The 26,954-nt window shown below is 41.4% G+C and overlaps 1 protein-coding gene across 1 annotated transcript in view; it reads left to right on the top strand.

The window, feature by feature from the left end:
- Positions 1 to 1,421: 1,421 nt before the first annotated feature.
- Positions 1,422 to 26,954, top strand: part of ankhd1 (ankyrin repeat and KH domain containing 1) — a 29,916-nt gene continuing 4,383 nt past the window's right edge. Inside the window, 28 exon segments of the mRNA XM_046867316.1 lie at positions 1,422 to 1,862; positions 12,805 to 12,958; positions 15,134 to 15,290; positions 15,771 to 15,918; positions 16,143 to 16,290; positions 17,288 to 17,521; positions 17,656 to 17,750; positions 18,051 to 18,288; positions 19,172 to 19,363; positions 19,452 to 19,561; positions 19,666 to 19,753; positions 19,927 to 20,054; positions 20,443 to 20,586; positions 20,742 to 20,844; positions 20,933 to 21,841; positions 21,940 to 22,073; positions 22,265 to 22,376; positions 23,024 to 23,169; positions 23,323 to 23,465; positions 23,593 to 23,806; positions 24,367 to 24,542; positions 24,645 to 24,807; positions 24,909 to 25,004; positions 25,085 to 25,201; positions 25,387 to 25,552; positions 25,708 to 26,206; positions 26,528 to 26,683; positions 26,763 to 26,912. Of these exon segments, the coding sequence (XP_046723272.1) occupies positions 1,587 to 1,862; positions 12,805 to 12,958; positions 15,134 to 15,290; positions 15,771 to 15,918; positions 16,143 to 16,290; positions 17,288 to 17,521; positions 17,656 to 17,750; positions 18,051 to 18,288; positions 19,172 to 19,363; positions 19,452 to 19,561; positions 19,666 to 19,753; positions 19,927 to 20,054; positions 20,443 to 20,586; positions 20,742 to 20,844; positions 20,933 to 21,841; positions 21,940 to 22,073; positions 22,265 to 22,376; positions 23,024 to 23,169; positions 23,323 to 23,465; positions 23,593 to 23,806; positions 24,367 to 24,542; positions 24,645 to 24,807; positions 24,909 to 25,004; positions 25,085 to 25,201; positions 25,387 to 25,552; positions 25,708 to 26,206; positions 26,528 to 26,683; positions 26,763 to 26,912 (5,396 nt within the window). The 5' untranslated portion in view covers positions 1,422 to 1,586.

Consider the following 26,954-nt stretch of genomic DNA (forward strand, 5'->3'; position numbering starts at 1 on the left):
AAGTTTGTCCCTGATGAGTGAGCCGGTGGCGACTGTGGCAAGGAAAAACTCCCCGAGATGGCATAAGGAAAAAACCTTGAGAGCAACCAGACTCAAGAGGGAACCCGTCCTCATCTGGCTTGCACCAAATGTCCATTTATAGCAGATATACGATGTTGTGGGGTGCTGTGATGATGATCAGAAGCGAAAAGTAGTCCTGAGTCAGTGTAGCAGACTGTTGACATTAACTACAGTCCAAATCCATCCTCAAAGCGCCCGTTCTTACTCCGGAATTTCATGGAACCACCCAAGGCGTTGATGAGGAACCGTCCGAAAATAAATTAATCTAGCATTAGGATACATCATAAATACATTTAAAATCTCTACAATAATACTGGTAGTCACTCTGGCCCATGTCACTTCCCCCATTATAGAAAGGAAATATTATATTAGGGTGTCTATGGATTTGGTTGCTTCAAATTTCACTTGATCTAGGAGACCCAAACCTGTTCCAGCATGACTCTGTACCTCTGTATCCCAAAGTCAACTCCAGGACAATATGCTTTACATGGGTTGGAGTGGAAAATCTTGAGTGGCCTTCTATAAACTATTGAACACCTTTTGGGTGAATTGCAATGCTGACTGCACCCCAGGGCTCATCACAACCAGACTCTAAAATAGATAGATAGATAGATAGATAGATAGATAGATAGATACAACTTTATTGTCATTGCATTGTACAGGTACACAGCAACGAAATGCAGTTTGGCATCTACCAGAAGTGCAAAATGTAGCAGTAGTGCAAAAGTGCAGATAAATATCTAGCATATTTACAGTGCAAATAGAGGAACATCTCAAAAAAAAGAGTGAAGGTTATTATAACACCAAATGGGGACTATTGTAATAATGTTGGCAATGTACAGACTAAAATGGAATGAATCTCACATACATTGACGATCTCCTGCTTTATCCTATCTAAACCACATTTCCCAGAATACCTTGAAATCCGCCTATTGCCTCACACTTCCAACCATGACTCGGTTGTAACCTTGTCTGTGTTGTGTTTTAGATGCACATCAGACCCTTGTCCAACACATCTTTCTGATTTACTGTCCAGAGTCAGAAGCAAGCTGTGAAAGCTATCTTGATTCTTTCTACAATCATGAGAGCAAACGATCCTCTACTTTTCTCATCTAGACCCCAAATAGGCGTGTTATATGAGGCGGGACTTAATGACAGATGTGTCGGTGAGCCAATCGCTGTCGGCATGTGATGTTTCCTGGCGTAAGCGCTCGCGTCAACCAAGCTTTATTTTGCGTGCGCGCCTCGGAGTGGCGTGCATTTCGGCCAATCGAGTTGCAGAATCGCGGCGCGCGAGCCAATCGTTGAGGGGCATTTCGCACGTAGGCGGTACGATACGGAAATAGAACGACGTGGGGGTAGGTTGTAAGAAAGTTAATGGCTTGGGGGAAAGAGAATCTCTTCTCGCTTCAGGAGAGTTTGAGGGTTTTTCTGAAGTAAAACGGAACCATTGAATAACCGTAGAACCCCGGAGAAAGTGAGAGGGCAACCTTACCTTTACAAACATATACCTTCTTTAGGAAAGTATGCAGGATGCAGTAGCCGGGACGGCAATGCTGACGGACGGCTTCGAGGACGAGATTGACTCGGTGACTCCGCGCTCCTCGGCGCTCGGGATGGGGGTTGGAGCTACACCAGGAGCCGGACTCGGAGGCCTCGGGTTGGGTGTCGGTAGCAAAAAAGTCCGCTTGTTCGGCGAGCCCGGCGGGCCCGCAGCAGATAGACTCGATTTCAAACTCACCGCAGCCGCCGTTCTTTCCTCGGGCCCTGGATCCGGGAGCGACGAGGATGAAGTCTCTGAGGTGAGCTAGATCGTGGATTGAGCGCTAGCTATCAAGTTAAGGCTAATAGCTCCTCCGTAATTTTAGCTTTAGCTTAGCTAGCGTTACCCAACCGGAGGGGGGAGAGGGGAGGGGGGTGGATATGACGGCAGACAGGATTCTTCAGGTACTAAAAAAATATATATTTTAAGGATAAAGTAAGGGTGAGGGCTCTCGCTTAACATCATGCGCTTTATTTTCACCCTGTTTAGAGGCTTGTGTAGGATTTCGGCGCTGTTTTATTTGATCACGCGAGCCCACGTTGCGTTTCAAGATAGCTCGGATTGTGTGGCAGGGCTTAGCCTGCTTTGCTAGCTAGCTAGCTAGACTGACGAAGGCTGCGATTCGGGCCTAAAAGACAAGCAGCGGGCAGCACCTGCTGTATTCGCCTTCAATATTTCTCTCCTCGTTCACACGTTTTTTTTTGTTTTTTAAATCGCATGTTATCTGGTTATGTGGCATGTTAAAATGGGGCAGAAGGTTTGAGAAAAGGGTTCTTTTAACACACCGTGGTGCAGACACGACGCTAACTAGCTGCGTAACACACTCTCACTCTATTTATTTATTTATTTATATATATATATATATATATATATATATATATATATATATATATATATATAATAGCTCTGAATGCAGACTAGCTAACTTATCGCTGGTTATCTGGTCAGCAAAAGCCGACTGATTCTTTATTTTTTTTGATCTGGCCACTTATTTAAAAAAAAAAAAAAAAAAAAACTAAACTGTGTGTAAAACAACCCTGATGTCCAACCAAGGATTGTGTTTTTCCCCACACATATCCAGCTTTCCAACTAACATCTGACACCTAATGTTGTGGAAAGACGGCGCTCCATGTTGCAAGTCACCTTAGTGTCAACACTAGGGTTAGGGTTGAGGATGTGCTCCTGTTTGCAGGATCTCATCTGGGCTCTAAGAAACATGTCTGGTGTCTGAGACAGACATGTCAGTACTTCGGGTAGTGATCTGACCGGAACGTAACTGTGTGTGTGTGAGAGAGAGAGAGAGAGAGAGAGAGAGAGAGAATGTGTGTTACTGACTTCCTGCAGACATGTTTTTAGTTGTTATACATCACATGGACTTTTAAGATCTGGTGAAAAATTTGATCCTGATTCTCCACTGCAATATTTCATCATGTCCAAGACCTCCTGCTGCCCTCATGGTCATCTAGAATTACACCTAAGGATGCTTCAACTTTATTATATCAGCGAAGTCAAGCACTTTGCTTTAATAATTAACGTATTATAACTATTGAGCATTCTGTGTGACCCTCATGTCAACACTAGGGTTAGGGTGGAGGATGTGCTCCTGTTTGCAGGATCTTCTTTGGGTTCAGAGGAACACGTCTCAGTCTGGTGTGTGAGGTAAACATGTAGGTAGTGTTTTTCAGGAAAGGAGCACTGTCTCTGTTTTGTTGACTTTCTACATACAAGTCTTTTAGTTGTATACATCACATGGACTTGCAGTGCCCTGATGGATTTTCAGGATCTGTTGGAAACAAGATTTGATCTCCTCTGCCGTTTACATCACATTTCAAACTACTTCACCTTCAGCATTTAATGATGAATGTAATATTAAAACTGTTGTACCTCTTCTAAAGGATCATGTCAACACTGGGGTTAGTGTTGAGGATGTGCTCCTGTTCATATAGTATCTAATCTCGGGTTTGAGGAACATGTCTGGTGTGTGAGACAAACATCAATTGTTCATGTGGTGGTCTGGCAGGAACATTTTTTTGGGGTGTGTGTGTGAGAGACTTCCTTCACACAAGTTTTTAGTTATATACATCACATGGACTTGCAATGTACTGATGGACTTCCAGGATCGGGGGAAAAAAAATCTGGTCTTGGTTATACACCGCAATATTTCACCATTTTTAAGACCCTCTGCCCTCATGGTCATCTATATTACGGTTAAATCAACTTCAACTAATTTTACGGTTATTTCAGAGAAGTTTGGCATATAATGATGCCTCAATAACAAATGGATCATTATAACTATTGAGCATTGAACCTTTTCTATTTATATTTATACCGTTGGACATTTTTTTAATCCCACCCCCCAAGGAATGTGATTTTCATGGATGTGAAAGGAGACTGAAAAACACACACACATAAGCACTGTGCAAAAGTTGTGCGCGCACATTTCGTTATATAAAGTAGAATTTATAGACTTCTACACTTTCAAGTTGGAAAAAAACTTTAGAATATTATAATTTTTTTTTTTTTGAAATTGAAATTTCTTTGTAGATTGCATGCCAATGAACATAATGTAACGATCATAAAATAACCAAGTAGGGTTTATCTGATTATTTATTTTTCTTAAAAATAGAGGTTCAACACCAAATACTCATTCCATTTAGCTTATTTCAGTTTACAGTGTTTTATTATAGTTTTATAAAATGTACAAGCGTTTAATTAATTACCTTTGAAAGTGTTCAGGATTACACTGCAGCATTTCTTTGCGCTGTATTGCATACCTGATGCTTTTGCTCATCTCCTCTCTGTCTAATGGACAAGGGCGTGTCTGTTGTCTGGTGTATCTGGTAGTGGGTGCGAAGTCCCGTCTCGTGGTGCTGAAATTCGGTCTGGAATTTCAAGGAAGTAGAGGGAGGAATGGAGGAATGTCGTCTGGTCGACATCACTCTCTGGTTGCACCCAGACACCTGTCCGGATTGGTGAATAGATTCGTTTAACACGTTTCTATGTCACTTTAGAGATTATTCTAATGGCCTAGGTGTTGTCCATTATAAACGTGACAAATAGAGATTTGCCATAGGAAGTAAGTGCGGTTATCGTGTTAAAAGTACGCAGCATTTCCAGGTGGAACATTATTTTGGAGGTTATCTCGCTGTCACTCGATGGTTCTCAAAGATGATGTTTGTATTTTGTGTATCAGTCCTGGTTGCAGGTTTTAACTAGCTAGGAATACCAGATTTAGCTAAATATAACCTGAAAAGAAACTGTTAGATTGGTTTTACTAAAGTGTATTATATATATTATTTAGTTAATGAAGAAAATGCGATTATATATTTGGATTGTTTTGCCCGTGAAAGGTCAACATGTCTCGGGTTCAGGGATCCTTTTCGTGTCCAGGTTTCTAAAAATCGAACCTGTACCCGGGCTTTTAACAGAAATCGTCACAGTTTATTTCAGACTGCATCGTATGTATACTTTCAGTGTCCAAAACCTATTAATTATTTTATAATTTGTTAATTGGAAAAAACATTGCATGTTGTTCAATACACATTGTCTTTCGCAGTCACCTCATAATTAAACGTATTTAACGGTGAAACATTCGTTATGAAAATTCAGTTTAACAATCGAGGGAATTCCCTTAATCCGAGACGCAGTACATGGATCAGACTGGTTTATTCCTGAAATCATGTTTTAGTTTAGAATAATGTATCAACATTGTAGCGAAATTGGGGAAAAAAGTTTACAGGGTTTCGGTTTGTTACTAAATTACAAAGTAAGATTAAGTGCTTATTATGGAGTCTGGATTATAAAGTGCCATTCTGTCATCTACAAGGACGTCGAGTCAAACATTATACATTAACACACCTTTGTGTGTATAAAAAAAAAATTATATCAGACTGCACACATGCTTGGAAAAAAGTTTCGCTATTGGAAAATCTTCAACTGAGAAGTTTGATCCAACCTAGATTCCAGATCGCAGTTTGTAAATATTAGCAGAGGGGGAAAAAAAAAAAAAAAGTACCCGTTTTTGATTTGACTTCAAACCCTTTATTTGGATACAAATTTTCATAATTACAGTCTAACTTTTGGTTCTTGGTGTGAACTTGTGGAGCCTGTTCAACATCAAGTTCTGATCACAAGTCAATTTTGTACCTGTTCGTTTAATCAGGTGTAAAATAAGTCGCGGCGTGTTTGCTAGACGTGTGGATAGCTAGGAATGTTCTAGGGTTTTCTGGATGACCAGCTTTTATTCTAACGGTGAGATGAGGTGGTAATCTTTCTGCAGAAAAGCCTTTGTCACTGAGTAGATAAACTAGTTTGTGTGGCTGTTGCTTGATCCTTGCCCTGCGTTTTTTTTTTAAGTTGTAAATGTCTCAAGACTATAACATAAGAATGTATATATGTACATCCTTTATTATTTATTTTATATGGAGAGAGAATAAAGACCACAATGAGCAGGTAGACAGTTGATGGCTGCAGTATGTCAGCACTAAATGTTCTGTCTATAGCAGGAAGCGCGCGCGTGCGTGCGTGCGTGCGTGCGTGCGTGCGTGCGTGCGTGCGTGCGTGTGTGTGTCAGTTGTACAGACACTTGTGTAGGATTTTTTTTTTCCCCACAGGTGGTTGAAGGAACTGGTGCCACACTGAACTCATGACCTACACGAGCTACGTTTATTCAGGAGTTATACAACCCCTGTGAATGCGCCATGCTTAGTGTTTTATTTATTATTTTTTTATATATAAATATGGATCCAAGACTGACTCTTTCATTAGACGAATAAATATTAATCTAGTAACTTTTTTTTATTCCAGTTTACACAGTGAAACGCATACACTGCAAGGCTTGTTCTTCATAACATTGCAGAGTTATAACGTTATAAATAAGTAAGGAATCACAGTAATACTGGACTCTGAGCGAACCGAGTCTCATCCCTCCGGACCCCTTTTTTCATGTACCTGTGAGGTGTGAAGTTTCTTATTCCACTTATATAGCAGCCATTATATTTCAATCGTTACAGTATTTACTTGATTGATGAGCAAACGTCACACATTTTACCCTTATTAGTGAGATCTAATGCTTTGGGATGTTTGAGACATGTTAGTTCCTGTTCTTACTTATAGCATTACTGTAATGAACAGTCATTCCTTCACCAAACCTTATCTCTCTTTCTCGCGCTCTCTCTCTCTCTCAAAAACTTTAGCTTTCCAATTTACCAAGAAGCATTTTAATAGAGATCAAGACTCAACCATGACCCCTTCAGTAAATGTTAAATATCCCCTAACAAAGTCAACACGTCAACGATTGTTGTCGAGATTTTTTTTTTCAGCCTGGATACGATTTTGTCATTAACTTATCCTGAGCTGATTTTATAGATTTAAAAAAAAATGCGCCGATTCCAACTAATCAGATATGTGCATTAAGCTGTGCTTCGTTATAAAACGCATTAACAAGTCAAATTTGTATTTAGTAATGTTGCAAAGATTCGGGATTTGTTCCTGTTAGTGAAGTACATTTTTTGAGTCAGAATTGCTCGACGTGTCAGTAAGAGCTGATCATCAAGAATATACTGGTTTGATTGTTGTAATAATTGAAAAAATGCCTGGATTGCTGCAGAATGTCTGCACAGTCTGTTAGTGTGGCATCAGGCCCATGTAATATTATATGGTAGTTTATTTATTTTTTTACGTACAGGTAAATCGGCATGGTATCAGACAGACACCTGATATTAATATCTTTACCGATGCATTGCTAAATGAATCACGTGAATAGAGGTCGTCCCATGCAGACGCTCGTGTCTGGAGGATGAGGCAGCAAAAGATAACAGAATTTAGTTGATTAGTTTTGTCGATTCAGAAAAGTCGCACGGGTTCCATACACGTTTGTGTTCTGTTGATTCTTCTGGGGCGGTTGTGAGAAATTGAACACGCACATGTGTAGAACTAGTTCCTCGTTGGATAGTGACCTAGCCTAGAATTTTACCAGTGGGGTGGGAGGTACAGGAAATCATGCAAATCGTATAGCGATCTTTGTGTGTATTGTAAGTAGTTCTGCAACACCAGTCTTATACAGATCTGAAGATTTTCGGCCAGGTTTGATTTTCACGGCGATTAATCATGTAGTATGAGTGTCCCCTGGCATCCTATGGCATGAGCAGCGGATCCCTGAATCCAGTTAATCATCAGTCAGTTTGTGGCGTGGGAATAAATGTTCAAAACACCAGCGCACCAATTTAAAACATGACCATTTGTAGAAGCTTTATTTTTTAATCTTCTCCTGTTTTCTTTGCAGAACAGACGATTCTTGTTTAATCGCATCTCCCCAATTAATCATTTCTGTTTTTTTCTCTTGGACAGCTCTCGCCTTAATTACTAAAACAGGAATCAAATGAGCTTCTGGTCTTTAAAATTTAGGTGGATTCAATATCTGAATGTTTTCTGCCCATTAAGTGCTGCCCCTTGATCCATTGTGGTCTTTAAAATGACTGACAGTAGGTGTGAACAAACACAAACAAACTCGGAAGTCTGTTTTCCATACGGATTAATGGATTTTTTCTTTCTATAATCTTCAACAAATTCAGGCTGTTTTAGTTAGAAGTTAGAAGTACAACTTGGACTATTGTCCTGTTTTAAGTGTAACCCCACCCCATTTTATTTTGCGGCAAGACTACTTTCAATAAACGCACATCATCCATATTTCTCACGGCCACTTTTCAAACGCATTCGAAAAACACGAGCAATCGTACCAGTGCAAGCAGTTTTACTTCTTATGATCGTTCACAACCTGGTCGTGAAATATCACAGGGGACCGTAATCTATTCATGTGAGGAATGAGAGGAACTGATCTCCTGAGACATTTGTTTGTACCTTAGATCTTATTTATTAATTTATTTTTGCAATCTCACACCAGAACCAACACGCTGTAGATGTGTGTAACACGACTGGATCACGGGATCAATTTGTCTAAATGCTACTGATCTGAGTAGGAGAAACCCAAACGTGTGAATCGCATGCAGGAAAGTAAAGTGTTTTGCATTTCCGTACGAAAAGAGCTGCCTACAGTGACGAAAGCAAAGGTGTGGGAAGTGCCGAGTGTCACCATTTTATTTTTTCAGAGTATTTTATTTTTAGTTCCTATTTTGGCTGACAGTTTGAGTAGTTATAGTTTTCTTTCATGCACATGCTCTTTTTGGATACATTGTATTTTTTTTTAGCAGACATTTTAGTTAAAGAAATGACACAATATATGCCTACTGGATCAGACCGGTTCATCAAATGGCTTATAATGAGTTTAAACCAAACTAATCCCAGATTAGTGGAAGTAGTTAATGGTTATAGTTTCTATTCCATTCCTGCATAATTTCCTCTCATTATATCTGGTTATAGTGCAAATCTTTTATGTTCAAATATAAACATTTATGTACAAATAGTGTCGAGTCTCAATGTAATATTGGCTTTGTCGTGTGTGTGTGTGTGTGTGTGTGTGTGTGTGTGTGTGTGTATATATATGTTAGCAAGTATTGTATAGTAACTGTAGCAGCGATTTCTAGCTTTACCTGTTTTGTATAATTATTTGTTCTATAAGTCAGAAATGCTGTAGATCTGAAGCCTGGACTGTGAATAGATGTAACTAGTTGTTCGTGTTTTTTTTTAGTTTGCAGTGAGTTCACCCTTATGAGCAACACAGTTTTGATTTCATGTGGCTGTATTTATTCGGCAGCATCAAGGGAAGACGCTAAGACGCACCGGCGAGGGTGGTTTTGTCGGAGTGCAGGTCGCTACAGGATCCACAAAATGAAATAATGAAATAAAACTTGGAGTACGCGTTGTATGCCGAAACAATCGTTTGAAAGCTCTCGATTATTTTTTTGCTTTTCTGCGAAAACGTGTAAGGTGCGAGATGTGTGTAATGAATTCGTAGTGGATGCTGATTAAATGCCTGCACTGTGGATGTACAGAACAATGTCTCGCTTCTCTCCCCAAGCTAGAGAATATACACATCGAATCAGAAAGCATAACGATATCTATTCTCCTTCAAATCTAAACAGGGCAGGACTGTGGGAAAGGTATTTTTTTTTTCCCCCTCCATCTTTGTTTTTCCAGTTGTTTAAGGGTGGAGGAAAAAGACAAGGCGCCCAAGTTGCGTCTTTGAGTCACAGCAGTGCAAGAAAATCTTATTGGTGTGTATTTGTAGCCCAAAAGCAGCGCATTTTACAATACTCGGAACATTTCCTGACCTGTGTGTTAACTAAGCTGGAGGAAAAAACACCCCTTCTTGCTTTCAGAGTGCTGGTGAGGTAATCAGATTCCCTGGATGGACACGAAGCCTCTCTGTCTCTCTCGTGACTGGGCCTCTCCCTCACTATATCTCCATATTCATTCTATCTCTTCATCGGCCTTCCTTGCATCTAGTTTGCTCTTCTGCGTTGATTATACATCCCATAAGTAGATCGTAGAGGCGTAAAGGAAGAGTTTCGAACCATCCGAACTTTACACGCTTTTAATTATTCTGCCTGCAGATGGACTTTTCGCTGACCACACCCACACTCGCTGCCTTACTCATTTTTTGTGGGTCAGCTCCTCTTGGCAAGCCTTGATTCCTGTGAAAAAATGTTTACATGGAAGACTGCTTTTGTAATGTAATGCAGCAGTGACACTTCATTTTTTTTTCCATAAAAAAAGAAAAAAGTGCTCATGTGGCTGATGCGACACGTGCGCAGACGAGCACTTCCCCATGGTGGTGTAGTGTGCTTGTGGGGATAAGATGCTGAATTATTTACACGCGGATGTCATTTAACTGCGCTCGGGAACTCTGCCTTTTTGCATTACGCACATACACGGCGTGAACAAACACGCTTTCCTCGTGTTCGAATCCGCAGAAGCGATATCGTAGTTTTACACTTTAAGAGCCGTCGCTGGTGAAATCTATTTTCTTTTACGTTTTCCGAGCTCCGGGTGGACATCCGTTCATGTAGCTGTTTTTGGAAGGTGTTGAAGCATATCCGTATCTAGCAATACGTATTGAAAACATTGAGCATTGAACATTTATTTTAGAATACAGGATTTCTGTGTGTTTAGGGAAACATGAGGCTTGATGAATATTTTCATGTGCTGTATAACATCTGTGTGTACTAGAAAGGGAATACTGAAGTGTTAAATTGGATCACATTTCATTTAATGTCATTATAGGCTCACAAGCACATTGTTGTCAAAGTCACTAGTAATTATGTAGATTAAACTCTGCTGTGTGCCCGAGCTGCTGCTCCTTCTAATCACAAGAGTCTCTGTGGGTCAGCAACACTGGTGTGCAAACACACACACGCCCGCATTTGCTTGACTGCTGCAGTGGTGTGTGTGTGTGTGTGTGTGTGTGTGTGTGTGTGTGTGTGTGTGTGTACTAGACGTTGAGCCTTTGGGGGGGGTGGAGCTGCAGGTGTGAGAAGGTCAAGGACACAGCTAGGGAAGGGGAGGGATAACCTGCTGATCAGCTCGTCTTGGTGCTTACTGTAATTCCATTGAGGCTCAGGGCCTAAATATTGCACGTTCCCTCTCCAGGCAACACGCCTGCAAGGCCGGACCTCGTGGCCCATGCGAACTTTGTCACCAGAGCCCTCTTTTGTTAATTACCTCACCAGGCTCTGCCAGACAAGAACTCCCTTAGTATTATGGTTCACATAAAGAATTTATTTAACTAATTCTTTTATATGTAAAGGTTAAAAACAGGGTGTTGGACCATTTATTTTTGTAACATTGAGGTTTCTGAGCCAGGAAGATCCTGCAGGTTGATCAGACATTATTAACTAACCGGTGTTGTGAGCTTGTTTTGCAATAATACTGAAAATAAACCCAAAAAACAAAACAGCAAAGTACTGAACTATTAGTGGTAATGACAAAGAGCATAAAATATTAACATTATAGTTAAAATGAATCATAGCATTAGAGCTTCATCTTAAATTATCACTTTTATGGGGTATGTGGATCTAAGTGAAACCAAAAGATCAGACGTCATTATGCTTATGTAATTATGGAAAAGATATTTTTGTAGATTTATTTATTTATTCATTCATTTATTTATTTTTTTTCTTCACTGTGCGCTTTCATCACGCTGTCGTTATTAAGCTGGAAGAGAGAGCGGCTATGAGAAAAGGCGCATAAACATCAAGTCACTCGAACCACATTCAGAGGTGGTCTGGGAACAAGCAGGACCACATCTCATTTGTCTGGTGAACAGAAATGAGTCTTGATGCGTCCCAGACAACAAGCAAGGACCGGCTAATCGACTGCATCATTGCCTTAGCTGGAAAAAAAACACACAATCATTGTGAGATTGTTTGGATATCGTGCTGAAAGGGCAGAGTGCTCCACGGCCAGGCTAATGGACAGACGCAACTCGAACACCAAAGACGGAAAACAGCAGCTTTTCATGGCTTCATTATCGTCTTCGTCTCACATCCGTTCATCGGTTGAATTAGCAAATCAAAACACTTTTGAAATGGCCCATAAAGATTTGTGAGGTATGATTGATAAATGCAGAGGCGCGAGTAGGACTAATACACGTGTGTGACGGCCTCGCGCTAGCGGAAATGACGTGTGAAAACGTAATGATCACAAGCGAGAGGATTGGGAAAATCTTTGGAATTTGGTTGGGAAGTTGCATCTGGATATAAAAAGGATATATGCCGATCAGGCATAACATTATGTCCACCTGCCTAATATTGTGTTGTCCCCCTTTTGATGCCAAAAAAAGTCCTGACCTGTCGAGCGTTAACTTCTTCAGCAATTTGAGCTACAGGTGCTCGTCTGTTGGATCAGACCACACGGACCAGCCGCTCCCCACATGCATTTGCGTTCAATCATCTACCACTGAACACCTCGACAATGATGGAACTGTAATGAATGGACATTCGGTGCCTCCCAGATGAGGACGGATTCCTTTTTGACTCTGGTTCCTTTCGAGGTTTCTTCCTTATGCCATCTCAGGGGGATTTTCCTTGCCACAGTTGCCACTGGCTCACTCATTAGGGATTAACTTAAAATTATAAGGAACAAAATTATACATTCTTTTATACAACTTTATACCCACCATATCTCTGTAAAGCTGTTTTGAGATGATGTCCATTGTTAAAAAGCGCTTTACAAATAAAAATTAAATGAACTGATATATTTTGATACATATCTGATGTTTTCCCTCCCTCATTCTCACCCTGCAGGTGGAGTCCTTCATCTTAGATCAGGAGGATCTGGATAACCCGGTGCTAAAGACGGCGTCAGAGCTGCTCCTATCCAGCGCAGCCGACGGAGCTGACCTCAGAACAGTAGATCCAGAAACACAGGCGCGGCTGGAGGCGTTACTAGAGGCAGCAGGTACGTTCCCTCTAGACACTCGCTCGCTTTGAGTTCTCAGCACAACAGCAGCTCTGACGGTTCTCACACGCCCCGCATGCTTTTACTCATCTGTTTTCTTGGTTATTTTCAAAGCAAATCTGAGCTGCTGTCGCTTTGTATGCACGTTCAAAAGAATTCTTGGATATAAATGACTTCATATTCATATCCATTTACCTGATCTGGGAACAAAGCTCTTCTCAGCAGACTTGCAGCTCCTTCGAGGCATCTTGTTGAATCGTGCACTTTGTTTACAGTGTACATATACAGCAGAGCAGCTTTCCTGTAAAACACGTTGCGTGTGTATATTAGGATACGACCCATAGTTAAAAAAAAAAAACTAAACAAAAAAACCTGCAGTGTTGATGTGCAGCGTCCTGTAGGAACAAAGGGTCTGGGTTGATGGCGATACAATTACACGGATCTACTTAAAGGTGTATTTTTATCGAGTAGATATTTGGTGCTTGTGTTTACATTCAGCTGGAGGCAGGTCTACAAAAAAAATAAATAAATAAATTATATATATTATACCTGTTATTTAGACTAAGTTGCAGCCTTGATTAGACAAGGCTCAGCATGTTAGGCCTGACGGGTGAAGAGGTACAGGCTAGCCCGGTCCTGTGAGCTGATCTTTTGCTCAGAGCAGCACCAGGGGAGATTACGGGGAACAATAGATTTCAATACAGCAGCCTCTGCTCTGATCATGACTCAGCAGTGGCATTTAGTCAGCTTGCTGTATGTGTCTGTGTGTTTAAACGTAATCATCTGCGGCCATGCAGCTGCCTGTGTAGTATTAGTGCACAAGTATTGTCCCTATATAGTTTCTTAGATACTATGTTCATTACTGTCTATGAATGCTGCCTCTGTTCTCCATCTGTGTGTTGGAGTTAATACGGCAGGCGACTCGCTGTCCAACATCAGTGTTAATACGTTAAGCGTTTATGCAAGTTATTCAGGTATTTGTTCTTTCACTTTGTTCCCATGTTATTCGTTGGTTTGGAAATTATGTTTTTACTTATACAAGTGGATGCTACAGTTTAATCTTCCTCTCCGGGGTTCTTGGAGAAAGCAGATGTTGCGACTGTCTTGCGTAGATGCATTTGACTTGCTGCTCTTATAGTTTGGATTATAAACCATCAGGAAGAGTTAAGGATAAGAGACCTCGTTTTCCGGTGGGTTCTGGCCGTTGTAAATGTTTCGGGAATCCAGGTCTTTGCATAAAGCCTTATAATTGGCAACTTCTACTTTGATCCTGATTAGAGGTCCCCTGATAATGGATTTTACCAATGCCGATAGCTATGTTGGATCGTACTTGCCGATAACCGGATTTTTTAAATGGATTCTGGATAAACATAAAACATAACGCTCCTTTTAAAACAGCACAAAACTTCATTACAAACAAAAAAATTACTGAATCATAGAAATGTGCTAAATTTAATAAATATGAATATATTCATTAAATATTCATATAATTATTACATTTAGATAATTTTATATGGCGCTCTCCGTGCAACGCGTAGTCTCAGGTGTAAAAACAAACAGCACGTGGTGCCAGTGAGTTGCCTCTAGAGGCCGCTCTCTCTCTCTCGAAATGACAGTGGAGCGGAAGAAGGAAAAACTTATCGGTATGGGTTTTTGCTGATTGTTCGAGCAGTCAACCTTAAACTAAATCTGTAGTGAAAAGAACAAGAGAATCGGAGATCTTTAATTGCTGGGTACATTATGCAGCACGTGCTAGTGTTAAACGTTTGTACTCCGGTGACATTTGCTCTCGAGCGTGATTTTAAGTGGCAAAAGTTCACTTGATTTCCTGTTCTGCTGAATCTGCATTTTGTACAGGATTAAGTCACTTCTCCATTTTTTTTAGTCGTGTTCTAGTTTTGCTAATTACGTGCTAATATACAATGCAGCCTTACTTTTCGGTCTGTGTTCGTGCGATGCCGTTAAACGGTATGCAAATTCAGCAACAAACATTTTCCTTCATGCGTAATTAAGCTTACTATTTCACAATCATCTTGTGTACTTCACCATGCTGCATGGTTGGTTTTAAACATGACTAACCTGTGTGTGTGTTTGTGTGTGTGTGTGATTTGGGCGTGCACTAACTCTGGATGGCCTTGAATGCTGCGTGTTGCTGGCGTGTGGCCGACGCTGCAGGCATTGGTAAACTGTCCACTGCCGATGGCAAAGCCTTCGCAGATCCCGAGGTGCTGCGCCGCCTGACGTCATCGGTGAGCTGCGCGCTGGACGAAGCCGCCGCCGCCCTCACACGCATGAGGGCCGAAAACACACTCAACGCCAACCAGGCAGACAAGTAGGCATCTCCTCTCACTTATACTCAGCATATTTTTGCCTTTTTCTTTCTTTTCAATACTTTCTTCTTAAACAGAATTGTTGTTGGTGTTCTGCCTCTCACGGTCCTTTAATGAATGAAGTATATTTTACCTATAAATTCGCAATTATTGTTAGCTAGCTTTTTGCCAGTGAAACACATTTTCATGGCGATTTCTTTTAATTCGTCACCTATCTGTGTAAGATCAACACAAGTAGCAAAATAAACCGAAAAAAAATTTACTCCTCAATTTTAGTCACTAATATCAACTTACTGTTTCTTCTGAGCCATTTTAAGTTTTAATTTAGTAAGCTATTTGTCTGCACATGAAGTAATCTTTACGTAAGCTTTGTCTTTGTAGATCATCTGTAGTATAGTTATAATGTTGGAGGAGCGGTCAGCGTAGCTAGCTTAGCTTTGCCTGCACAGTCGCGGTAATTGTAGCAGTCTGGTTATTTTTAGCCGTAGCCTGCCTGAGGCCTGCTCTGACGGAGACGTAAACGCGGTGAAGAAGCTGCTGGACGAAGGCCACAGCGTCAACGAGCACACAGAAGAAGGAGAGAGCCTGCTCTGTCTGGCCTGCTCCGCTGGATACTATGAGCTCGCACAGGTAGGGCTCTCGCATCTCCTCCCTCTCTCACACACACACACACACACACACACACACACACACACTGCTCTTTTATACTACACTGATCAGCGATACTCCGGAGTGTTGCTAAGTCTGTTCTTCTCTTCAGGTGCTCACTTCAACAGTTTTATTCTTAGAGTTGGTTATAGATTTTTTGCCTTAAATAATATTTTGTTTTTTTTTCCCTTTTATCATCTTTACAGGTCTTACTGGCCATGCACGCTAACGTAGAGGACCGAGGCATCAAGGGAGACATCACGCCTCTCATGGCTGCTGCTAGCGGTGGTTACGTAGATATCGTCAAACTGCTCTTAGTGCACGGAGCAGACGTCAACGCACAGTCGTCATCAGGTACAAAATGTCTTTAGCCCGACTGTAACGTACTAACACAGCCACCTTTTTACCCAGTATCCAAACTGGGTGGGACAACAAATATATACCCTAAGGTTCAAGGGGATGGCATGAATCATAATGTCTTAAAAAGGGAAAATAACACTGTGCAAGTAGGGTTGCGAAAGTACAGTTTTAAAAGACTAGAAACTTTCCATGGGAATTATTTAAGAATTAAAGGGGAATACATTGGAAATTTGTAAAACTGTAGATAGAACGTGAACGTAGTAAAAAAAACAACCAGATTTACTGCAATTTCAGTTGAATTTTTACCCTGCACATATTCACTAATCGCATGCACACAGCACACTTACTGCAGGGGGCTACCGAGGCCACGCCCCCTACATGCACTGTGCATTCCTGCATCACACACATTTCTTGAATCCTGCACACAAAACAATGTCAAGAAAATGTCCATCTTAGTATTTTTGTAAATGAATTAAATTAAATAAATGTTGTTGTTGTTATATTAGGGCTGTTCATCGATTTAAAATATTTAATCACACGATTAATCACATGATAAATGAGTTAACTTGCACACACATTTTTATCTGTTCTTAATGCACCTTAAATTTATACGTTTCAAGTTTAATACTCTAAACAACATGGACAAATATGGATGCATTATGCAAGTTTTTTATTAGTGAAACCAAAGTCATAGAGCATGAATATAAAATATTCTTGCTGTTTTAAAGTAATAATGGGTGCTGAGACTTGGCGCTTCAGTGAAAAATATTTTGTGATTAAAAATAAATAAAAATAATTGTTATATCTGAGTAAAGAAAGGATGTCGTTTTTATATTTACTACTTTGATATTTATTTGTTGATATTTTTAATAAAAACAAACGCGCGTTAATAAAATTAGTGCGGTTAAAATTTATTTACGTTAAGGCACTAATTTTGACGCCGCTGGTTTAATATGCAAATAAGCAAATAACCATTCGTTGTCTTTTGCAGGTAACACGGCACTGACGTACGCATGCGCCGGTGGTTTCCTGGACGTGGTCAAAGTTCTGCTTAAGGAAGGGGCCAACATCGAGGATCACAACGAGAACGGCCACACGCCCCTGATGGAGGCAGCAAGCGCAGGGCATGTGGAGGTGGCACGCGTGCTCCTGGAGTACGGAGCAGGGATCAACACACACTCCAATGAGTTTAAGGAAAGCGCTCTTACACTAGCCTGCTATAAAGGTGTGTGTCGAAGTGACCAGTGCACTCGGTTTCTAGCAAATGTTTGCATGTGAAAAAGTATTTATATATATTTAAAAAAAGTAAATGTTTATACTGTGGAAAGGCACAGAGTGAGTCCTCTGGCTTTAATACAGGGCATTTGGACATGGTGCGGTTTCTCTTGGAGGCAGGAGCTGACCAGGAACACAAGACGGACGAGATGCACACGGCACTCATGGAAGCCTGCATGGTGAGAACACTGCATTCTTTATTCATTTCATTCACATGTAAACACACCTTTGCTTCCTTTTGGACCGTTTTTTTCCTTTTCTTGTTTATGAACGCTGTATTTTTTACATTTTATTTTAGGAAAATGTATTTTATCAGCATTAAGATGACATGAAAGAGTCAAGTTATTCATACTGTAGTGTTTAGTCACAGTGTGCAACATAAAAGGATGCACCCTGATGCACAAGAATTGTGTAAATGCCACAATTTCTTTTTTTGTTGTTCATTCAGTTTTCAGCTCACAAAATTTCTTCATGTGCAGGACGGACACGTAGAAGTGGCGCGGTTACTGTTAGACAGCGGTGCGCAGGTCAACATGCCGGCAGATTCGTTCGAGTCGCCGCTGACCCTGGCGGCCTGCGGAGGGCACGTGGAGCTGGCAGCACTTCTGATTGAGAGAGGGGCCAATCTGGAGGAGGTCAATGATGAGGGATACACTCCCCTCATGGAGGCTGCACGCGAGGGTCACGAGGAAATGGTGGCTCTGCTCCTTGCACAAGGTACTCTAATTCCCTTCAATGACTTTCTCGCTAGATGGATTTTTTGGATGTGAGGGTGAGCTAACTGCATTCGAACGTGTGGCGAGTCAGGTCACAAACGTATAATTAATAGTGTATCTTTTCACATTTAAATATAATGCATATTTACGCTTATATACAGTTTTAATCAGGTAAGCAAAACAGAAATATTTCGTTCTTTAATGCCCAAAACGACAATCTGAGTTTTTCCTGTGGTTGATCACATTCTTATACTCGCATGTATTTAACCACATTTTAGGTCTGTGTGGTTTTTTTTTTTTTTTTTTTTCTTGGCTACAGTTTTCTCAAGAACTCCTTTGTTTTTGCTGGAATACTTGATCACATTCCACCATTTAAGGCCCTTGTCCTATGCAGCAAGTGAAAAACTGTTCAGAATCCATCTTTTCTGTGATGAATGGTACAGATTATGAAATGGATTTAGCCTAAAAACATTCCAGTGTAAAGCTTAGTGATTCTGTTTAGAAGGTCCTGAGTTCAAATCCCAGCCCCACCAAGCTGCTCCTGTTGAAGCTTTGGGCAAATGCCCTGAACCGAACCCTGCTTATCTGCGGCGATACATGCAACACATCCTATTAAGTTTATACAACAATATATTGTAAATCACTCTGTTCTGTTGATTATATACTGTAATTTAAATCAACTAATACCAGTATACTACCCCATACTAAATACCCTTCTATAAGACTCCTGGCTAGGCCATGTCTTAGCGTACAAAATTGTTTACACAAAGTTACGATGGAGCCTTGTAACGCATCGCCATCAGAAGTTTTTTGATATTCATTCTGTATTAGTATAAGCATGTTGAGGCAAGAGCAGCAGGTTATAACCGGTGTGCTGCGATTAGGTGCGAACATCAACGCTCAGACAGAGGAGACGCAGGAGACGGCACTGACTTTGGCCTGCTGTGGGGGGTTCTTGGAGGTAGCCGACTTCCTCATCAAGGCTGGAGCCGACATCGAGCTCGGATGCTCTACTCCTCTCATGGAGGCTGCACAGGAAGGACATCTCGAGCTGGTCAAATACCTGCTGGCTGCTGGTGAGCCTCCGCTCTGAAGTATGACGCGTGTTGCTGCTTCGCTAAAGATATTTGTAGGTTTTGACCTCCGCTGTTCCTCTGTGTTCAGGCGCTAACGTTCATGCAACAACAGCTACGGGGGACACAGCGCTGACTTACGCCTGCGAAAACGGTCACACAGATGTGGCCGATGTTTTGCTTCAGACCGGAGCTGATCTGGCGAGTGCCTTTCCTTGTTGGGCTTTTTTTTTTGGGTTCTACCCCAACTTTGTGGTGATATCTTTGACTTTAGCACTGATTGCAGTTCTTTTTTCCTCCCATAGGAGCATGAGTCTGAAGGTGGAAGGACTCCACTGATGAAAGCAGCTAGAGCAGGACACCTTTGCACCGTGCAGTTTCTAATCAGTAAAGGTATGTCCTGGATGTGTGCTAGTTAAGCTTTTATGCTCTTTGGAGAAAAATAGGATGTCTTGTAAGCAGTTCTGCTTTATGATTAATGAAACTGAGAGAAAATATATATTATGAAAGATTTATAATAAACTAATTAATTCTCTGGACTAATGTCTGATGTTTTTTGCCTGTAGGTGCTAATGTGAACAGAGCCACAGCCAATAATGATCACACAGTGGTGTCTCTAGCCTGTGCTGGTGGTCACTTGGCTGTGGTGGAGCTGCTGCTGGCTCATGGTGCAGACCCTACTCACAGACTGAAGGTGAGTTGAAGCTCCCAAGTTGAAGCTTCTGGTTTCATACATTTTTTCAAACATACTCGAATATTTGCAGTAAAGAAGCATATCACAATATGATTAAAACAGGAGCAAATACAACCTTGACCAAGCAAGTGGGATTGAATAAAAACAAATCTATTTATCTTGTGGTAATATAGGGTTGCGAATGGTATATGACATACATCAGAGATCGTATCGTTATGTAATATAATGTTATTAATGAAATTTGAAATAATTATTTCAGATGTTGAATATGTTCTTTAGAGTCTTTTTTGAAGTCTGCATATTTGTGTCTGGAAAAGTAAGGAATTTCGAAATAAATGTTTCGGCACCCTGTGTATCAAACGCTAATGCTTTTCTCTCTTCCACATAGGATGGCTCAACGATGCTGATTGAAGCTGCTAAGGGTGGTCACACCAATGTGGTGTCCTACCTACTAGACTACCCAAACAACATTTTGTCAGTCCCTGCACCAGATTTATCTCAACTCACGCCCCCCTCCCATGACGCATCTCAGGTTAGATGATGCATCTCTTTCAGTTTGGAAAAGCATGTCATCATTTGCAGAGGAGATTTGGATTATGCAAGCACATGTAAATGTCTGGAGGTCTGCATAAAGTTGTTTTGATGACAATTGCTAAATTGAAGTGTCTTTTCTGTCCATATGTCCAGGCTCCTCGAGTCCCATTCCAAGCTCTGGCCATGGTAGTACCCCCTCAGGAGCCAGACAGCGTGCCCTCCACCATTGCCACACCCCCACCAGTCACAAACAAAGGTTAGTCCAGTCACAAACCGGAATATGCCCAAATGCCATTAAGACATGGTGTTATTTGTATGATCTTGATTTTATGTCTGCTTCTCAGTGATGTCAAAGCAAAGGCTAAGCACTCTGCAGAGCAACACTGTGGCCACAGGAGGATTGGACGCCGACCTCCTCCCTCCATTCCACCCGTACCAGCCCCTCGAATGCATCGTTGAGGAGACTGAAGGCAAGCTAAACGAGCTGGGCCAGCGAATTAGCGCCATCGAGAAGGCCCAGCTGCACTCGCTAGAGCTGATCCAGGGCGAGCCGCTCACCAAAGACAAGATCGAAGAGCTGAAGAAGAGTCGTGAGGAGCAGGTCCAGAAGAAGAAGAAGATCCTGAAAGAGCTGCAGAAGGTAGAGCGGCAGTTGCAGCTCAAGACGCAGCAGCAGCTCACCAAAGAGTACATGGAGGGCAAGATGAAGGAAGAGCCGGGGCAGGCGGCAGGGGTGGAGGCGCCCGGCACCCCCCTGCCACCGCAGGCCACGCAGCTGGGCTCCAGTACAGGGTACGAGGACAGCAACAATGCCGAGGACCTCCAGCCTTTCCCTCCTGATGACGACGACGATGAGGGGGACGATGATGACGACGACGACGACGATGACGACGAAGATGAGGACGAGGAAGACGGAGATTATGCTGAACTCCCGCAGGTGGAGACAATCCTAAATCGGGAAGCAGGACAACAACCAGCACCACCACCTCCACCTCAGCCCCACAGCCTACAAGGCCCCCCGCCTCCCCCGCTACAGTCCAGCTTCGTCCCCATTCAGCCTATGAATGCACAGCAGTCCACAGATTTCGGCAGTGCAGAGTACCCTGGCAGTAGCAGCCCGGACTTGCAGAGAGTAATGTTGGGACAGCAGCTGTCTGGACTTGGGCCTGGTCTCCTCACACAGGCACCTGAAGGACTTATGGTGGCCACACCTGCACAGACACTTACAGACACGCTGGATGATATCATGGCCGGTAAGCTTAAAGCAGCTACTTTTATTTATTTATTTTTTGGACCTATTAGAAGGATTCTATTGGTTTATTGCTAATGACCCTTTAATTCTTGTCTGCAGCAGTGAGCAGCAGAGTGCCTATGTTAAACACTACAACCTCACCCATACCTCAGCCCACAAATCAGACGCCCATGAACACTGTCTCCCCACCCTCCATGCTCCCATTCTATCCATCTGTAGACATCGATGCACATGTAAGCTATGTACACACAAGGTTTTTTTTTTCTTCTATGTAATTTACTCAGTTTGATTATGGTTATAGCACAGCATAGAAGCTGAATGAGAACATTTTAATGAATGGTAAACTCATAAGTGTAAACTATAAGTAAATAAGTATATTGGACTGTATACATTCTAAACGTTTGATGGCCTCTTTCTTTTTCAGACGGAGAGCAATCATGACACGGCTCTGACTCTGGCTTGCGCAGGTGGACACGAAGAGCTGGTGTCTGTACTTATTGCACGTGGCGCTAACATTGAGCACCGGGATAAGAAGGGTAGGGCTCTACTTAGACTAATGTGCATACGGATGTGTTCAAAATAATAACACTTCAACATTACTAACCAGATCAATCACTGTTTTTAGTAGAAATTGTATTTCTACATGGCAAATATTTCACTAGTAGGTGTAGTAGAGTAATTAAAACAAAAACCAGCAGTAATAACATGCATGCTGATGATTCTGTCTAAATAATCATTAATTGAAAAGAGTGTGTTTAAAATAATAGCATTGTGAAGTTCAATTAGAGAGGTAAATTATTCTGTGCAAAAATCTGGTGTCAATCAAGCGAGCGAGCTTTAATAATCCCAAATAGAAATTTTCTTTTTACAGATTGTTCAGTCAAACAACAAAGTAACTACATAAGGTGTACCAGCATTTTGTAATATTAATAAAAGGAAAGAATAAAAGTACACGATCATATCGGCGCCACCAGGTGGAGAACCTAAGAGACTGTAGATTCGGGTGCATGGATGGATCAGATTTTATTTATTTAAATAATTTTACCCTCTTTTGTTGTTTGTATTTTGGTTTATAATTGGCAGCTGTAACAGTTTTCCTTTGGAAATGAATAAAGTTTCTGTCTAACTGACTAACTAACCAACTAACCATAAAATCTGTTCACTTTTACCTCTTTGTTTACAGGGTTCACTCCTTTGATCCTGGCTGCCACAGCGGGTCATGTCGGTGTGGTTGAGATCCTTCTGGACAAAGGAGGCGATATTGAGGCTCAGTCTGAGAGGACCAAAGACACCCCTCTCTCCCTGGCATGCTCAGGCGGGAGACAAGAGGTTGTTTAAACAGCTAATCCAAAAATTCCCAATTTCCACCCGAGTATTAGATTTGTCATTAGACTTTTAGATACATTTTTAACAGACAAACTTGATTTAGTTAAATTAAGTTAGAGAAAGTTAAGAAAGTAACTTCTAGCTTCTATTCTGCAGGTGGTGGAGCTATTGCTTCTCCGTGGGGCTAACAAGGAGCACCGGAACGTGTCTGACTACACCCCGCTTAGCCTGGCAGCTTCAGGAGGATACGTCAATATAATCAAAATTCTCCTGAACGCTGGAGCTGAGATCAATTCCAGGTCAGACAACATTGTCTAACTAAAGTGACCGTGGTGGTGTTTTTTTTTATTTATTTTTTTTGAGTCTTCACTTTAAGGATTGTCTGTAAGAGTTTGCAAGTTTGAGTTTGACTTTTTTTCTTTTTAGGACGGGCAGCAAGTTGGGCATCTCTCCTTTGATGTTGGCAGCCATGAATGGGCATGTACCCGCAGTGAAGCTGCTGCTGGACATGGGGTCGGACATCAATGCTCAGATCGAAACCAATCGCAACACTGCGTTGACGTTGGCCTGCTTCCAGGGTCGAGCTGAAGTGGTCAGCCTGCTGCTGGACCGCAAAGCTAACGTGGAGCACCGTGCTAAGGTCAGTTACTGAACCTTCAGTATGTCATGATGTTGACTCGAGTACAGTTTTAAACATGTTCAGTTTTGATTTGTGGTGCATGGGCTTTAATATCTCTATCTATCTATCTATCTATCTGGAAAATTTTGATTTATTAGTTTATGATTGCAAAAGGCATTTTTCGGGCACCAACGTGTTGCCGCATGCACAGTGTAGTCTTTATTACTGGTGACTTGTTTCTCAATGTTTTCATAAAAAATTATTTAATATTGTATGAACTCATTTTCATTGTATTGGATAATTGCTTGACTGATATTTTTAGTTTGCTGACTGCTCAGTACGGTTTTTATTAGTGATCAGCTGAGATCCGAATCTAATTTGAAAAGCCGTACAGTTTGTCTTCTTAGCATTGACACGTCCAGCCAATGCCAAACTAACAATGTCAATCCCAGCACTTTGAACAATCCAACATTGAAATTGTGTCTGAATTAATTTGGACCAGAGCTTGAATTATAACCCGAAGTATTATTGACGATTTGAGCCATTGTGCTTTGGATTAATTGTGAACTTCTCTATCTTAGACGGGACTCACCCCTCTTATGGAAGCTGCATCTGGTGGTTACGCTGAGGTGGGCCGTGTGCTGCTTGATAAAGGTGCTGATGTCAACGCTCCTCCTGTCCCTTCTTCTCGTGACACCGCCCTCACTATAGCTGCAGACAAGGGCCACTACAAGTTTTGTGAGCTTCTCATTAACAGGTTAGTAGATAAAAAAAGACACTTACAAACCTAGAATAAATGTATTTCTGAACTTCCTTTAGTCAGTATTAGTGTAATCGTTACTCTTGCTTGTAATTGTAGAGGAGCTCACATTGATGTGCGTAACAAGAAGGGGAACACTCCTCTTTGGCTGGCTGCAAACGGGGGCCATTTTGATGTAGTGCAGCTGTTGGTGCAGGCGGGAGCAGACGTGGATGCAGCAGACAACCGCAAGATCACACCTCTCATGGCAGCATTCCGTAAGGTAAGGAGCTTTCTGCAGGAGACTGATTCCACTGCAGTTGGGAATAAATATTTGATTTCCGAACTGGAATGATTGACTTTTTTTTCTTTCTTTTTCTTCAGGGGCATGTTAAAGTGGTCCAGTATTTAGTGAAGGAGGTGAATCAGTTTCCCTCAGACATTGAGTGCATGAGATATATCGCCACTATTGCAGACAAGGTATAGACGTTTTTTTAAAATATTCTATAGGATGAAAGGTTGATGTAAACGTTTTAGTAACTTTTGTCGTTTGCGTCCAGGAGTTGCTGAAGAAGTGTCATCAGTGCATGGAAACCATTGTGAAAGCCAAAGACCAGCAGGCTGCTGAGGCTAACAAGAACGCCAGTATTCTGCTTAAGGAGCTTGATCTTGAGAAGGTATGCCTTATTTTTCGACTGAGAGACTCCTAAACACAATTTTAAGTCTAAGCTGAATTTTTGGTTCAACATATAGTGGTAATGGATTGTAGTTTTTGTAAAAAAAAATAAATCCCTTAATTTAATCAAAATATTTGTATAGTCTCGCTCAAATGCCATGTTCCCCTCTGTCTGTGTAACCATAGTCTCGTGAAGAAAGCAAAAAACAAGCTCTGGCAGCCAAAAGAGAGAAGCGCAAAGAGAAACGCAAGAAGAAGAAGGAGGAACAGAAGAAAAAGCTTGAAGAGGAAGAGGCAAAAGTGAAGGATACATTTTCTGAGACACAAGACCAGAAGGAGGACTCTGCTGAAGGTATATGGATTTATTTTTGTTTACTTTGATTATTATTTAAAAAAAAAAAAAAAAAATATATATATATATATATATATATATATATATATATATATATATATATATATATATATATATATATATATATATATTACTCATCACACATCGCTTTTCAGAGCCAGAGGTTCCCATTGAGCCCCCAAGCGCCACTACCACCACCACCATTGGCATCTCTGCCACCTCCACCACCTTCACCAATGCCTTTGGCAAGAAGCGCGCCAGTGTGGTTACCACACCCAGCACCAACCGAAAGAGTAAAAAGAACAAGACCAAGGATTCTCCCAATGAGCCCATCATCCTACAGGACTCTCAGGTGGCACTGGCGCAACAAAAGGCAGACAAAAACAAGATTCATGGTGAACCAAGAGGCGGTGGGGCACCTGGAGGCACCAGTGACTCGGACAACCTGGACAGCACAGACTGCAACAGTGAAAGCAGCAACGGCAGTAAAAGTCAGGACCTGGCCGACCTGTCGTCTTCATCCACTTCGTTCTCTTCTTCCGCTCCAACAGGGTTCTGTCAGCCTCTACCTATGACTGAGAAGAGACAGGGCCTATCGCACCTCACTTCTCGGGAAGAGAAGGTCACCGTGTCCATTTCCAAACCACAACAGAAGTAAGACCTTTTACCAGCGTAGGCAAAAATCTACTGCTTGTTATAAAATTCAGGTTAAACTCAATGTTCTATTGGAGCAAAAAGTCATTTATCACTGCAGCAGTGCATTTGAGGTCCTGGAACAGGCTTTTTCTTTTTTTTTTTTTTTTACTTTTTTGTTACAGCATATTCACTTTAAAATGATTTAATAGTTAGTACAAGAGCCTTTTCTACTAGAGCATGCACAATATTAATCTATTCTATTATCCTGTTCATGTAGAATAGTGTTTAGTGATTGTTTGTCTGTCTGTCTAAAATTATTTATTTTATTCCTCCCCACAGATCACATGAGATTATTAGTGACTTCAATCCCACTTCCTTGCACTCATCATTCAAGACCATTTCACTGCCAGTCACCTCACCTAACAGCAAGATAAACCTTACCAGCCCTAAGAGGGGCCAGAAGAGAGAGGAGGGATGGAAAGAGGTTGTTCGAAGGTAAGTGACAGTCACTGGCTGTTGTGCTTTTCCTGTTTTTATTTCAAGATACAATCTCTTGAATTTTGTGTGTGTTCAGGTCAAAGAAACTCTCGGTTCCAGCCTCTGTGGTGTCTCGGATCATGGGCAGAGGTGGCTGCAATATCACAGCCATCCAGGATGTGACAGGCGCACATATTGATGTTGACAAACAGAAAGACAAAAACGGCGAGAGAATGATCACTATAAGGTGAATGACCTTTTATTTGTACTTTAAATAAATTTCTGAATT

This window comes from Silurus meridionalis, chromosome 15 (assembly GCF_014805685.1).
Source record: "Silurus meridionalis isolate SWU-2019-XX chromosome 15, ASM1480568v1, whole genome shotgun sequence".
NCBI classification, from domain to species: Eukaryota; Metazoa; Chordata; class Actinopteri; order Siluriformes; family Siluridae; genus Silurus; species Silurus meridionalis.